Source organism: Fopius arisanus, unplaced genomic scaffold (assembly GCF_000806365.1).
Source record: "Fopius arisanus strain USDA-PBARC FA_bdor unplaced genomic scaffold, ASM80636v1 scaffold00115, whole genome shotgun sequence".
NCBI classification, from domain to species: domain Eukaryota; kingdom Metazoa; phylum Arthropoda; class Insecta; order Hymenoptera; family Braconidae; genus Fopius; species Fopius arisanus.
Window position 1 is genome coordinate 344,850 of NW_011887854.1, and position 14,766 is coordinate 359,615.

The 14,766-nt window shown below is 36.7% G+C and overlaps 4 protein-coding genes across 5 annotated transcripts in view; 1 reads left to right on the forward strand and 3 right to left on the reverse strand.

Annotated features, from left to right (window-relative positions):
• The window catches only part of LOC105271642 (Ecdysone-induced protein E74), a 76,016-nt gene extending 74,394 nt beyond the window's left edge, over window positions 1-1,622 (reverse strand). Inside the window, exon 1 of the mRNA XM_011313326.1 lies at window positions 1,330-1,622. The gene's annotated coding sequence lies outside the window, so the exon portion shown is untranslated. The remainder of the gene's footprint in view (window positions 1-1,329) is intronic.
• A 2,450-nt stretch (window positions 1,623-4,072) lies between these two features.
• On the reverse strand, window positions 4,073-5,180 carry LOC105271644 (Troponin T, skeletal muscle). Its single transcript, XM_011313328.1, has 3 exons — window positions 4,646-5,180; window positions 4,523-4,582; window positions 4,073-4,391 (listed from the first exon to the last, which is right to left on the reverse strand). Exons 1-3 carry the CDS (start codon window positions 4,769-4,771, stop codon window positions 4,173-4,175), a joined length of 405 nt encoding a protein of 134 aa, XP_011311630.1. The 5' UTR covers window positions 4,772-5,180; the 3' UTR covers window positions 4,073-4,172.
• A 311-nt stretch (window positions 5,181-5,491) lies between these two features.
• Ctr1A (Copper transporter 1A) lies at window positions 5,492-10,444 on the forward strand. 2 transcript variants are annotated; one of them, XM_011313329.1, is made up of 5 exons: window positions 5,492-5,704; window positions 8,727-8,999; window positions 9,137-9,369; window positions 9,679-9,708; window positions 10,062-10,444. In XM_011313329.1, the coding sequence occupies exons 2-5, from the start codon at window positions 8,766-8,768 to the stop codon at window positions 10,261-10,263; spliced, it is 699 nt and encodes a 232-aa protein (XP_011311631.1). In that variant the 5' UTR covers window positions 5,492-5,704; window positions 8,727-8,765; the 3' UTR covers window positions 10,264-10,444. The 2 variants fall into 2 exon arrangements, with proteins under 2 accessions (XP_011311631.1, XP_011311633.1); XM_011313331.1 differs by lacking the exon at window positions 9,679-9,708.
• A 66-nt stretch (window positions 10,445-10,510) lies between these two features.
• Window positions 10,511-14,475, reverse strand: Rab9 (RAS oncogene family member Rab9). Its single transcript, XM_011313332.1, has 2 exons — window positions 13,524-14,475; window positions 10,511-13,440 (listed from the first exon to the last, which is right to left on the reverse strand). Exons 1-2 carry the CDS (start codon window positions 13,947-13,949, stop codon window positions 13,180-13,182), a joined length of 687 nt encoding a protein of 228 aa, XP_011311634.1. The 5' UTR covers window positions 13,950-14,475; the 3' UTR covers window positions 10,511-13,179.
• Between the last annotated feature and the right edge of the window lie 291 nt (window positions 14,476-14,766).

Consider the following 14,766-nt stretch of genomic DNA (forward strand, 5'->3'; position numbering starts at 1 on the left):
CAACTTTCTTCCAGAATGCACCACAAAAGCCAGAAAAATCATAAAAAAAACCCTCCCCCTCTCGCGAAAAAATAATTGACTCCAGATCCCCCACGTGTGAAATAGCGATAACAATTAATGAACTTTCATTCCGGAAAAACTATTAGCCACGGGGGGTTATTACCCCCGGGTTGAATTCTAATGGTGAATTTGGATTAATTATGCAGACAATTAAGTGCAAGGTGAGCGTGAGATATTGTTAGATTAACACGAGAGATGGGTAATTTCTCTTTCTGGTGTATCGTGTGTTTTACGAACTTGTATGTTACCTCGGATTGAATTGTTTTTAGAGGTAATTGTTGAGGTTGTTAGACGGGTCATGGATACACTCTTCCTCGAGGACTTTTACTCTCGACTCCCGGTGATGAATGAGGGGATTTTTTTTAAGGATTTCGGAGGAAGTGAGATTGACTGGTCGATTAATTAATTGGAGAATATCTCCGGAGGGGTTGATTCTCGAAAAAAAATGGCAGAGATTTTTTCAAGATTCAGTCGTTTTTATTAAAAAAAGTCCTATGATATTTGGCACTAGGGTAATTAGTTGTTAAGGTATTAAATAGCATTGGGAAGAAGAGTTGGAGTTTTTTTTTAATTGTTTCTAATGACGTCTTAATTATCTTCGCGGAAGTTAATTCTACAAAAAAAAATCGAGATAATTGCTATTTTTATAAAATGATTTTTATAAAATGACGGAAGGGTATTCGAGTAAGATTTTAAAAATCGTTTCATAAATTCTTAATTATCCTCGCCACTTATTTTAAGCGAAAATGTCACAAAATTTTTATGGAGATCACGTAGTCTTCCGTGAAAAAATCATATGCCATTTTACACTGAAGTAATTCTTTATTCCCCGCTGAATATAAAATTATATCTAATGAATTCTTAATCATCTCGGAGTGGCTGATTCGGGAGAAAAGTGTCATACCTTTTTCGCTGGTGACATAATTTTAATTAAAAAATCCCCTCGCCATTTGCCACTAGAACAATTATATAATCGAAATATCCAGCACCCCCCCCAAAATCACCAAAATTCGTCAGTTAAAATTCTCCAACTCTCCCCCCAAAATCATCAGTTACCTCCGCACCTATTCCTTCCCCAAAAAGAAATAATTGAACAACTCTTTCTAGCCGACAAAAATCACAACGAAAAACTCCAATGACATTTCACTCTGACCCGACAAACAACCGATATAACGCGAGAAAAATCGAAACGAATTGCCTCAGCCAAATCGCCAAATTAATCAATTAAAATTTCCTCAACCCAAAAATTCAGTAATTAAAATCGCTCACCACCGGGGCAGCCTCCCGATGTTCCCTCCACAGTCCTCAATCAACAATCAACAAATTCAATGAAATACCAATTGATAAATATCAATAAAGCACAAGCACTTGAATCACAAAATCACAAACACTCATCGATTAATCAACCCCTAATAAATTTCCAACGGGTCACGTACCCCCTACGTTATTTACCCCTTAATATTTTCAAATGTTATTTTAAAAAATGGATAATTTTTTTTATCCGAACACGTGGTGTCGGCACTTTCTGGCTCTCGGTGCCACGCGTATCGTTTGCCAGTGAACGCGCGTCTGACTTGAAAACCCTGGAAGCCTTTCGGATTAAACCGACAACACCCGAAGTCTGCTCCTGATTCGTTCGTGCCTCCTCCCTCTACCCTCCCGTCCACCTCCCACCACCCAACACATGTGCTCCCCCTTACCCCCACCCATCGCTTAATTGTTTAATTACATTGTTAATGAGGCACCCCCAGAGAAGAACGTCAAATGGATTAGTTCCAACGTCTGTCATGCCCCCCCTGAATTTAAAAACGAATCGATAAGATAATGAGGTAATTAGCCAAGAGCCGATAGTTGATAAATAATGAGTTTTTGTGCTTTAACTGATCATCTATAATCAAGGATTGATTTAATTTATGGGGGTCTGGAGGGTCTGGAGAAAGCTAGAAAAGTGAAAAAAGAAATTAATCCTGAGATTAATAAAAATGAGAGCCGATATGAGAATCGTTTGATTTACTTTCATTTTTATTTATATCGGGATGAATTAAATCCTTTCGCAGAGGATCTGGAGGATTGATGGAGGAAAGTTTTACAATTGAATCTGGATTCGATCGGAGATTGTACACGCGAGTGATGAGTACTCGAGGGAATTCTGCAGACGCGAATGATGAATAATGTTTACATTTCGGAAATTGATTTTATCGCGTCATTTTTCTCGGTTGTCTCGAATGTTTGTTTTATTTCTCGCTCAGTGGGATTTTACGAGAGGAAAGTTCTCATTTGAACTTAATAATTGATTCATACCGCCTCCGACACAAATAAAATCGTCTTGATTCGAGGAGTCAATTTTCTCAAACTTACGAACTCTCGTGTAATAAAATTCAATTATTAATTATCACTATTAATATCAAGATATTTCTCCTATATTCTCATTTCCTCATTCATCAATTATTCTTCAAAATAAAATTCACGGAGATAAAAGTACAATAAAAATTACTGTACCAGCACTAGAATATTATTTTTTTCAAGAATAATAGAAGATAAAAAAGATTGTGAGCCAGCAGTAATTGTTATCGAAATGTTTTATCTACGTGTGACAGGCGGAAGGCTCGTGGGTCACAAGCTCCTTGTGACGAATTGCATTAAAAATGAATTAAAAAAAAATACGATGAGGTCAAAAGCTTGTCCTGATAAAGGACAAACCTGAGGAGGTGGTTGTGCGCGGGCGCTCGCGAGATCGGACTCTCTTTTGCCTGTTCCGTAGCCGTTCGTTCACCCTTGCGGGGGCACCAACCTGGCTTTACTTCAGTTACTCGCTGAGAGACCCAACGCCGTACATAAACACGTACATAAACACGTATGTACCTAGTGTAAGTGACTATGCGCCGAGTGATTGGCCTAAAAAAATTCGAAAAAACCACTCGAAACCGCAAACCAATGCACACCCCCCTCAACCAACGCAACCCACAGTAAAATGTCACATGACATTTTTACAGATAATTTTCACCTCTACAAAAAATGTCCTCACCCATCCCCCGCTAAAACCCCTCATTCCCAAGATAATTAAGCACTTACTGAAATCCGATTGATCACCTCGACTCACGTAATTAATTTATCAGTTATCTCACCAATCACTAGATTCCCGAGAAAAATTCGTGGAGCTTTTTTGTAGTCCAGAGAATTTCCCACAAATAATGTATCCACCAATTTTCCAATGAATCCAATAATTATTGAGTTAATTGAATAATTAACGGTATGTGAGCAATCGACAATTCATCGTGTGAACGGAGTGGTTGACTTTTTTCAATTATTTTGTTAGCGAATAGATTCAGAGGAAGAAGCGATGGAATTACTTTAAAGCGTAAAACCAGTGTGATGAAATTATCCAGAATATTTTAACCGGAAGCGATTGCAGAATAGTAAAGCACAAAAAATTGAGACGCAATTCTATTGAACTAGAGTCGTAATTGAGACAACTCTCTTTGAAATGACAAGGAAGAGATTAAAACACGATAGAACGAACGAGGAGGGATGGAATTGGGATCTCTCACGATGTTTATGTACAAATGTTGGTGGTTTTCCGAGAGATAAAATCGTAAGATCACGATCTGAGGAGAATCTCCCCAAGACGAAAGCATCGACCCCAAGTGCAATTCGTGACACAAGGTGAATCACTTCACGGTCCACTATCATCAGGATTTAATTTGTGGTCAGCAAAGTAATTCTGCATCACGATGCATTATTAAACCATTGAGTGATAGTGAACGTCGGAGATGATTGACTCTTGATCTCTGCGTTATCGTTAAAAAACCCACTACTCCACTTTTTATTTTCGTTTCAACAAAATAACCACAAGGAAGTGCCAAGAAGAGCATTACGTCGTACGAAGTAGGTTTTCCCAGTTCAATTAACAAATTAGTTATCAGCGAATCAATAATTAACGAGTATTGTGGAAAAGGTTTAAAAGCTCGGAATGAAGAATCATCGGATCGTAATAGATAAATTAACTCGTATCCATCTTGAAAAATCGAGAACATCTATTTATTTACATTTTCTCTATAAATTTCCGTGAACACCAGAATGAAATGACCTATTTATAAAGTCGAAGGATTGTTTTAAGAGTATCGAGGACCCTGTGTGACCATTCTGATGGACACAGGGTCAGTGACAGCATCAGTTGGACTGGACCTTTGCTGCTGGTGAGAATAGCTCACCTCCATGTCAATCTCATCGAACTCCTCCTCCTCGTCTTCATGAGTATCAGATTCCTCTTCCTCTTCTCCCTCACCCTCTTCCTCTTCCTCCTCTTCCTCCTCTTCTTCAGATCCCCTGAACTAATCCCAAAACCACAATTAATCTACCTAATTACCCCCTATTAATGAACTAATCAATCATTCAAATCCTGGAGAAAAATCGATTGCTTCTCTCACTACTTTTTTTATTGAGGTTGAAAATGAAATCTTACGTCACTAGCTGATTTTCCAATGGGTATTTGGTCACTACCAGCAGTTCTAGTGCGATCTTTCTAGAAAAATGAATCGATCGATGAGAAATTGATGATTTTTTCGAGTGTTTGGGGGTTAATTACCCAGGATTGATGAAGACTCTCTAGTTTGTCGACTTCTTCTTCGTCATCACAAGGTTTATCAGCATTAAACCAGAGAGGATCGGTGGATCTCGGTTGCAAATTGGGCCACAGTGGCATAAACGACATTTTTGGAGCAATTTAAACTGTCAATGATATTGTTTAGGTCTCGACCAGCCGAGGTAAACAAAAATGGCAACATGAGACATGCGCACCAGATTTTTTTTAGCTCAAGGAACTACTCGCGCCCTCATTGAAACGTTTGAAGAGTTAAGTTGATGATAAGGTGGAAAATTTCGGAGAACACCAAAAAATAATAATTATCTCGATAGCGTTGCAGTTTATAGCAAAACTGTAAAGAAATTTTTTGTAGTTTATAGAATTCTCCACAAAAAATTCGAATGATGATTTCCTCTCAAATTGCTTCCTCTTGAGATAATTAACAAGGAAACGGAAAATCACAATTCGGTGAATCTTGAGAAACTTGAAAATCGACTCACTAATGCCAGAATTATCTCTACACCGAGTGGATTCACGACAAACTTCTATAAGACTTTATTGCTGCTGATAATACCCTCTCAAAAAAACTCTTATCTCACTTTTTCCCTAGCCTACCCCTTTCCGTGCTAATCACTGATGACCGTGAAAAATTCAAAAACCGGAGAACTCCACAACTCGAATTGATAAGTTATGGCAATATTAAATTAATCAAAAAATCATCGTTATCGTAATTAGAGCCCTCTCATAGCCTCGACCGATAATGAAAACAGCTCGACCCCTAGCGTTCTCTCTCGCCGAAAGTTCAAACCATTTTCCCCACTTCTCTCCTAAAAAAAATCATTTCGGAATTCTATCTTCAGTGGCTATCGCGTCCGTAGTAGAAAGTCAGTCTGTTAACCACTGGACTCGCTCATACAATACCATAAACCCCCGTGAATGCAAAGACCACAGAATAAATAATTCGAAAAAAAAATAAATAATACCAACTCACGACCTCGACAGGATTATTTATTTATACTCCAATCAGTGACATAACCTGACCTGTCTGAAGGAGAATAATTGGTGAGCATACCTATGATTATAATTACCCCACCGAAATGATAATCATTGACCTTTCAAATGACATGACTCGATGGCTCAAGGATTTATCTCGTCATTGAGCCAAAATTTCGACACAATATTTAAAAAGTTGAGGGTTCAATCCGTCTAATCTGATAAAATAGAGCCACAAATAGGATATATTCCTTCCCAGGAATTTACCCAGCCTCTCCCGGGATAAATTATCATCCTTGAACTCGCCCATAAATTCTCGACCCCATGCAAAACTCTGGTTCATAATAATTTGCGGTTATTGATCCAATTGATATCAATGAAGTTTCTCCAGTGTGATGACGAGGTAAAAATCATTTAAACGGTCATCTCGTGATAATATTCGGGGAACTTTCTATGGAGAAAATAGACGAGTTCATTCACTTCATTCTGGGGATTATTGGAATAATCGGGTCACGTGGAGCAATTAAAAGAAATTCACACCGTTTTCCTATCTCAAAAATCGAGTGTTCCGCGATTCGCGGGCAATTATCCACGAACGACGCGATAGATTTCGACGAATCTGCAAAGATTCTGTAGAGGAGTTTTTTTTTTTTAGAATGAGACTAAATTCATTGAAATTGGTTCATTAGGTCAGGAGCTATTGACGATTGACCAATAGAGTTGATTTCGTGATTTCTGTGATCTAGTGGGAAAAATTGTGTCTTTAATCAGTAATACTAAAAAAAAATGCAAACGAAAATTCCCTGAGTCGCTTTCTTATTCTCGGGACCGTTGATTATTCTTTGAAATAAAGTTCAGCCGTTGAAATTATATTATAAAATATAACGATATCGGAGATCGAAATGGAATCGTGTTATTCTACCCTCTCGTATTTCCCTGCAATGTCCGGAATTTCAATAAGAAATTCCAGGAGTTCATTCCCTACATCTAAGATTATCGATTAAAAAAAAAATGTGGTGAATGGCAATGACGTAACACAAGGCTAAACTGCACGAGTAACAGGAAAAAAAATTATTCCTTTAATTTTTTTCGTTGGGCAAAATAAAAAATTCGTAATATTCCCATTTCTTTCAAGTTCGAGTCTAATTTGTGGTCGAGTATCATAGAAAAATATGAACTGATAAGACGTATTTTTTTTGCTGATTATGCACCACAATGTTTGTATTTGTATCATTTTACACGAGTGATTATGCGAGAAAATTTAAATGCTGATGAACTAGCGTCAGCTATTCATTGACTCTACATTTTCCCCGCGTCTACTGAAAAATGACACCGAATTGATAATTTTTTCTAAAATATCTCAGAAACCGAAAGCAATAACAAAATATTGCTAGTAATGTTTGTTCTAGAGCTAATTCAGAGCTGCAAAAAAGGTCGTTATAAAAATTCAAATATCTCTAGTGGATACCGCGATATTTCTCGATGCTCGCGATATTTATTCGCTTGCGTACCGTATATTAGGACGTAATTGTTTACCGATCATTGATTACCGCAAGAAGGTGCGAACAATGTAGGTTTATCGATTCAATATCGATTATGATATCAGTTATGCGATAGAGTGAACTGAGTCGAGGTTTCCGGAACGAGGGAAGTGTTTATCACAGTCTAACGATTTTTTATTCAGTCGAGAATTTTATTTTCAGAGTTAATTTCAAATTAATTCGCTAATAAATTACTTTAGAGGAAAGTGTTGATTACATTTTCTGCCCAGAATTTCACGAGCTACGAAAAGTTTTGCTAACGTTTTACCGTAAGACCCTTCGTTACCAAGATAATTATACAATTAAGAAAGAGTAAAAATCGATTCATTGCAAATTATGTTTCAACTTTCGCATAACTCATTTTAATTATCCAATTATCTCGAGAACGTGTAGTTCTATCTATATTTTTTCTCCTCAATTCACTTGCTCCGAACGTGATTTATCAGATACAGGTGCTGGCAATGAAACCTCAGACGATTAAATTAATTATTGAATGCCTGAATTGTTTACATTACCCGGAAGAAACATTAAATCGACAATTCCATCAATCAATCATTGATTACCCATACATTTATCTCCTAAAAAAAATTAAACCGTTGAAAGAAAACTAAAAATTCCACAAAAAAAAGTTCACCCCATCCCTAGGGCCTGACCATATCATTTGGGGGAAGAAAATTATTTTTTTCTAAAATATAATTTGTCCTTCAACCAGTCATTGAAGGAAGAATACGTCATCTTCCTCGCAATGCAGTGGAAATAATCAAAAAATTATAAAATTCAATATGAATTTTTCTATCCCACTAGATTGAAACCCATTAAAGGCATTCTGAAGCCTTTCTAATTCTTTTCGATCGATTGGGAGACAAAAAGTATCAATCAAGATGCGAGATAATAAAAAACGTTTCAGGGTACTGGGGAAATTTTTTCGTCCATTCAGTACTGTTACTCGAGACAAGACATTCCCTCTAGTTAACCTGTAAATATATCGAGGACACGAACTTTCTCGTTACGAGTAACAATGTTTCCTGATTTTTATTATGAATATGAACAAGAGAACTGAACAGCTATATTAATTAAATAGTGTTAAAACGATTGGAGTAAAAACTTCCTAGGTCATTATAGAATTCCTAGAACTACTTCTTGCGAAAATATTAATTAGGTCTCTAATATTTTTCTCTTTAAACTACTAGAAAGGGATGCGAGATATAGGATTGCGCAACGCATAATGATTTCAATTCTCGAACTAAAATAATTGGAATAAGTACATTATAACGAGTAATCCATGAATAACGAACTGGAGTAATAATTAGAACGATTTATGAACTTGTCAACTCTGAGGAACGATAATCCAACAGTTTAAATTCGCTCAATTGATTTCAATCGTTTATTCTACTCCGAAAGTTTGAATTTCTATGCCACACACCGAAACTCACGTTTTTTATTCCCCAATTACGGCACCAATACGTGAATTTGAAGGAAAGAGTCATAAGAGATTATTTGTGGCCAAAGAAATTTCCCATACAAAACGTATCCAACATTTTTTTCCGCAGATCCTAATTATCGAGATAATTGAGCGATTGAAATAAAAAATGGCTGAACATATCCACCACATGATGAACACTTCGGGTGGTCATGAGGATCATCACGGGATGGACCACGCCAGTGAAAATCATCACATGGACAGAGGTGCCATGAGTCACGCTGCAATGGACCATGGGGCAATGGGACACAGTGGAATGGATCATGGATCCATGGGGCATGCATCAGAAGCAACAGCTGATGTTTGCAGTAGTAGTGGACATGGGATGCACGGAATGATGTCGGTGAGAATTCTCCACGATTAAATTTAACTTCAGAATATCCTAAAACTACTCATCAACTCTACCCAGTACCTCAGTCATCACCTGGACAAGCAAAAAATAATCGCAAAAGCCCAATAATTCCCTAAAATTCCTTGCAGATGGCTTTCCACGGTGGCTACTGTGAAACCGTTCTATTCGACACCTGGAAGATCACCTCGATAGGTGGTCTAGTGGGTTCGATGATTGGAATAATCATAATGGCTGCCCTGTACGAGGGCCTAAAATACTACCGGGAATACCTCTTCTGGAAAACCTACAATGCCCTCCAATACAGGAGTGTTTCAATGCCAGCTGAGAAAAATGTCGTGGCAGAGGACAACCGAGTCGTCCAGTAAGTCTGTCATCTCTTCACAATTAAAATCACCAAATCATCGCCACAAAATTCACTCCGCACTTCACGTTTTATGCACTCGACGAAATAACGAAGTGTTTCCCAAGAATATCTCGGAATTCATGAGATCTAGAGAATTCTTTGTTGAATCTTTTTTATAACTCTCATTTCAGCCTTGAAAAAAGGTCCTGATAAAAATTCCGTTATCTCTCTTAGATTTCGGGATATTCATCGAAGACTTCATCGAACAACAATAAAATGTCTCATCATTACGTTTTAATTTTTATCATATCTGATTTCCCATTCTAGCATGGTCGGCGAAGTTATCCATAAACAACCGTGAGTCAATCATAAATCAGTAGAGCATGTTGTATTATCTCCCGTAATCATGTTCCACCAGAAATAAAGTTGCTGAAAAAATTTTACGTCTTGAAAAACTTCTCCCAGTGATTGGAAACATCATTTCGCATCTTTCGGTGAACTTATATCTCTTGACAATTATTCTCCGTTCTCATCAACTTTCAATCAATTTTTCCATCGCTGAAGGAGTATCACGTAAATTGTTCTTAGCAAAAAGCTGATTATTTCTCGTCGAATCTGTTATATTATTTTATCCATAATTGCATGTCTTGAAAAATCCTGGGATTATAAAAAAAAAAATGATGGATGAATGTAAAAATATTGTGTTGCAGGCCGACGATGATCTCTCAGATGCATTTCTTCCAGACATTTTTACATATCGTCCAGATAATTCTCTCTTACTTCCTCATGCTGATCTTCATGACTTACAACACTTGGTTGTGCTCAGCTGTTGTTCTGGGTGCAGCAATAGGTTATTTCCTCTTCGGTTGGAAAAAATCAGTGATTGTCGACGTAACAGAGCATTGTCATTAATCAAGGCTGCAATCTCCGTGCCATAACCGCACAAACTCATTAGGCTCATTAAAGTGTCCTGAATGTCTCAAACAAGACGAAATAAAAGTCGTCTCCAAATGATCGCCAACGAGGCAATCAACGAATATTTTAACGAACGTATTCGTCAAATTCTTCATATATTTTTTTAAATAATAATTATCAATAACATCAAACCAATGTTGAGCAGTATTTTTACACGTCTCTTTGCAGATTGTTGTTTTCCATCTTTTTAAGTTGAAAATTGAGGAGTGAAGTGTCTTTGTTATTCTTTGCTCGAACTAATGGTTAATTTTATGAGGGTCAGAATCTTATAAAATTTAAATTTTTAGTAATTAATGAATGTAAATACTGTTGAGGTTTATGCAAGGAATTGTGAATTGTAAAGGTGAATATAGAATTTTGATATGAACTTCTGGTATCTGAGAGAAAGCTACATAGAAAAATTAAATTTCTGTCATTGGAAAATTTATTTTCGGATTCCAGAAAACGTATTCTTTGTTTTAAAAACCGAGAAAAAGATTTATCTATTTTCTTCAAAAAGGTGATAAATTACTGAATTTATTTACTATTAACGAATGTTTCAGGAATTAATATTTTAAAGTAAAGAACTGAGTCTTTAAACATCTAAATCTTCTTTTTAGAAATCGAAATTTCATTTTTCTGAACAGTTCTTGAATTAGGTAATTTCACGATCATTTAATTTTATGAATTTTCGGTTAAAATTGAAAATTAATTAATTAGATAAGGGTATTACTGTCGAGTGTAGATATGAAACTGAATACATTTCTTTTCAAAGAAGCAGAGTGTTCACTTTATTCCTAACATTCTCCCCGGATCATATAAAATTCATTTAAGGCGCAGGTAATTAACGTAGCCCTTGGTTGCATTCGTGTAAAAAATTGTCTTCGAGATCGATAAAAATATAGACCATTGAATACATTCATAAAAAAACTGGTGATTTTTTTCAAAAAGTTCTCCCTCAATCGTCGATATCTCATGATTAGCAAAGTAAAATTTGAAAAATCTTGCGTCATTTTGAAGATATTTTTCTGTTCTTCAAAATGAGCGCAGCAAAGTTCGAATATCTTCACTCGTTCAAAAGACATCGAGGATTTTTCTTTGAAATTCATTGTTCTCAATTGTTCATTCCGAAAATATCTTTCATGATAAATTTTGCACAATTATGGATTTAATGAACTACTGCTGCATGATTAACGATTAAGTAATCAATATTCGGATAATTTAATCACTCCTGATATGGTCTCTCACTCATAATAACCGTTCGATTCATTAAAGCGTTATTAATTTTGCCACACGCATCTGCAAATATCTGAATAATTTAATCATTAGAAAATTATAATTTACATCACTCGAATTCGATTACAAAAATTAATTTCACAAGCACTAGTTGAGAGAATTATTAGTTCCTGAATTGTACATTTCTTTCGTTGACTTTCGTTATTTAATTCCCAAAAATTTCAATTTTTTCATGAATCAACAGTAATTTTTCGAGTTCGTTAGCTACTATAAGGCAGATACAAATTATTAGGCTAAATACACTTGGATTTTTACTGCATTCCAACTATTAATTGAGCCATTATCTCAAGATAATGACTCAACAATTGTTTTTATTATTTATTAATACTAATACTGCGATTATTCAACGCATATCAACAAGCGCACCACAAGCTAAATAAATTGTTCCATTGATGACCATTTTAATGATTTGCAATGACGATGATTATTCGTTATTTCAGTTCAGACTTTCCTCCATTTTTTTTTCTCGCGTTTCGTCATATATTTCTCCTCAAATGATCAATAAAAATTCGTTCAACTTGAATTAATAAAATTCATCAAAATGATAAATAACGGACACGAATTCGAGATCAAGCATTGAAGTGTCTTATTGTTCCATCATCCGTTTGTAATTATGTACAATTCTTTGAGTAATAAGATTACTCATAATATACCTCAATTATTCAGTAGTTTAGGGATAAAAAATAACAATTTTATTCGTTTCAGGAGATTTCCCGACGCATCTAAGAGAGACATTGAAATTTTCTAGATAACTTTTTTGTAGCTCTCACGTCATTCTCCAAAAAAGGTCTTAAGAAAAATTTCACTATTTTTCTTACATTCTGAGATATTCCTGATAAACAAATAAATTTACTACTGTTCACCTCTTCCCTACTAAATCCATCTAACTTATTGAATTGTGGCACGTGATACCGTATTGAGTGCTGATTTATTCTTATCATAATTTGTTTACTTCTCTCATACCATTACAAATACCATTACAAATATATATTTATTTATAGCTTTGTGCTGCAGGCAGTCTATGCCTGGTTCACAATTCCATTCATATTATTTTGTTATAACACCTAAAAAACAAAAGCTGCGGTCAATTGCGATGCCCTAACATTTCATTTAATTCAGGAATGGAGTGGTCAAACGTCCTTCTGTCTCCACTTGACCTCCAAGTAATTAATTCATTAGCGAACAGGTAAAAAATAAAAAGCCGATTTCGACAATAGATACGTTCTCGACAAATATCTCCGAATATAAAACAGATATCAAAATCGTCCGCAGAACCTTTCTCATAGCCCTAATCCCCCTCTCCAAAAAAGCTCCTACCAAAAAAGTTGTTATCTCCTTCAGATCTAGAGATATCTCTCGAAAATCAAGTTACGAAACTATCGACTTATTGCCCTTCACCCCTTTGCTGCTATATCACGTGATCCCAACGCAATAAATGGACAAAATTTCCATGAATTGAACCCGAAACCTTTCTATCAAGAAAATTAAATTTCCTTTGGTTAAAATCACGAGGATAATTCAATTTCCCGCATCCAAATAATAAAGAACACCTAATTTCGAATGCTTGATTGATAGAACCTACTCGGCACTAGTCATGGGCATGCAGCAGCTGGAGCGATGGGGCGACTGCTGCTTGGACAAATCGACAGTGTCTTCGACAAAAGGGCGTTCTAATTTAGCCTCAAGTTTAGCCCAAGCAGTAACAGCAGCCCCAAACGCTTCCTCTACATTAGTTGCATTTTTCGCTGATGTCTCCACCAACGGAGAATTTCCATTCTCCGCGCACCAGGCGCGAGCTTCCTCGGTGGATATTTGTTTCTCCAGGTCTGGTACATCGACCTGAAATTCCAAAATCGTCAACATCCCCTCCAGTCCTCTCCCTCTCTCCTTTCCATTCCTCTGGAATAAAATCACCAACTTACTTTATTCCCAACGACGATAAACGGAAAAAGTGCCCCATCCTGTACATCAGCGTAATAAAGAAATTCACTTCTCCAAAGTGCGAGATTTTTGAAGCTCGTTCTGTCGTCAACGGCATAAGTCAACAGACAGATATCCGAGCCCCTGTAGAATGGTGTTCTGAGTGTCTTGAACCTTTCCTGACCAGCAGTATCCCAGATTTGAAGAGTGTAGGCCTCACCATTGATTTCGATATCTTTATTCAAAAATTCCACCCCAATAGTGTGAAAACTATGTTCATCGAAGTGATTAGAAACGAATCTATTCATGAGACATGATTTGCCAACACCACCGTCCCCCAGGATAACAACTTTAAGAAGAGTTGACCTGTGGGAATTTCGATTGGAGGCTATGGAGGTCCTAGGAGCAGCTGCCACTGAATTACTCATTTTTCTCCGGATCAAATTCAAGAAAATCCTCAATCCCCTGGCACCTCGATAAATTTTCCTCAGATTATGATTTTTCTTGTTATTCTCACACGTGAATACATCAATAAATTCCTAATTAATCTCTTTGTCTCTTCCGGATTAATCTCAGGCCAGTCCCTGAGTCATTGTCACGCACTGTTCACCCCACATCCCCCCATGGCCCACAACAATGACTGATAACCACTGGTAAACAAAAGAAAATCCTCGAAATTATTTCAACGTTCACACCTGAGTTCAAGAACTTTATCGGTGTGAGGATGAAACATCAGATCCTCAGAGCTCTCTTTCCAACCCTTTGGCGATTGATCTGGTGATATTTGTCGTGTTTTCACTGGAGATACAGTTTCGACACATCACTGAAGTATCAAACATCCCGAGGAACAGAACATAACAGAACAATAAAACGAGGACGAAGCAACGCCCGTGTCCTGACACTCTAGCACGCCTGCCACTAGTTCAGAGAGAAATATGTTGGATCTAGGCTGTATCGATCAGCTGTTTCAAGGACTGGGTGGGATAGACAGTGGGGACGTGATCTACGTCCCTGAAGAGATCATTTGGAAGGAGATAATGAATCATCTAGATGATGGTTTGAATTCAACTCACGCTGAATTCGAAGACATTTCAACTGATTTTTGAACTCGAAATGGAAGAAGAAAAAAAAATATCCGTGTTGTTTCAGTTTAAAATCCCCCCCCCCCCCCTCCCTCCACACCATGTTTGTTATTTGGTGAAATAATAAATAATAATCGCATGTAATAATTCGCCCCCCCCCCGG

Excerpts from the sequence above, each read along its gene's own strand:
- LOC105271644 (XM_011313328.1), bottom strand. The coding sequence starts at position 4,771 with ATGTCGTTTATGCCACTGTGGCCCAATTTGCAACCGAGATCCACCGAT. Across the intron at positions 4,583-4,645 it reads AGAGTCTTCATCAATCCTGG|AAAGATCGCACTAGAACTGC; the intron begins GTAATTAACCCC and ends TCATTTTTCTAG. Across the intron at positions 4,392-4,522 it reads TTGGAAAATCAGCTAGTGAC|TTCAGGGGATCTGAAGAAGA; the intron begins GTAAGATTTCAT and ends TTTTGGGATTAG.
- Ctr1A (XM_011313329.1), top strand. The coding sequence starts at position 8,766 with ATGGCTGAACATATCCACCACATGATGAACACTTCGGGTGGTCATGAG. Across the intron at positions 9,370-9,678 it reads GAGGACAACCGAGTCGTCCA|CATGGTCGGCGAAGTTATCC; the intron begins GTAAGTCTGTCA and ends TTCCCATTCTAG. Across the intron at positions 9,709-10,061 it reads GAAGTTATCCATAAACAACC|GCCGACGATGATCTCTCAGA; the intron begins GTGAGTCAATCA and ends ATTGTGTTGCAG.
- Rab9 (XM_011313332.1), bottom strand. The coding sequence starts at position 13,949 with ATGAGTAATTCAGTGGCAGCTGCTCCTAGGACCTCCATAGCCTCCAAT. Across the intron at positions 13,441-13,523 it reads TTATCGTCGTTGGGAATAAA|GTCGATGTACCAGACCTGGA; the intron begins GTAAGTTGGTGA and ends TTGGAATTTCAG.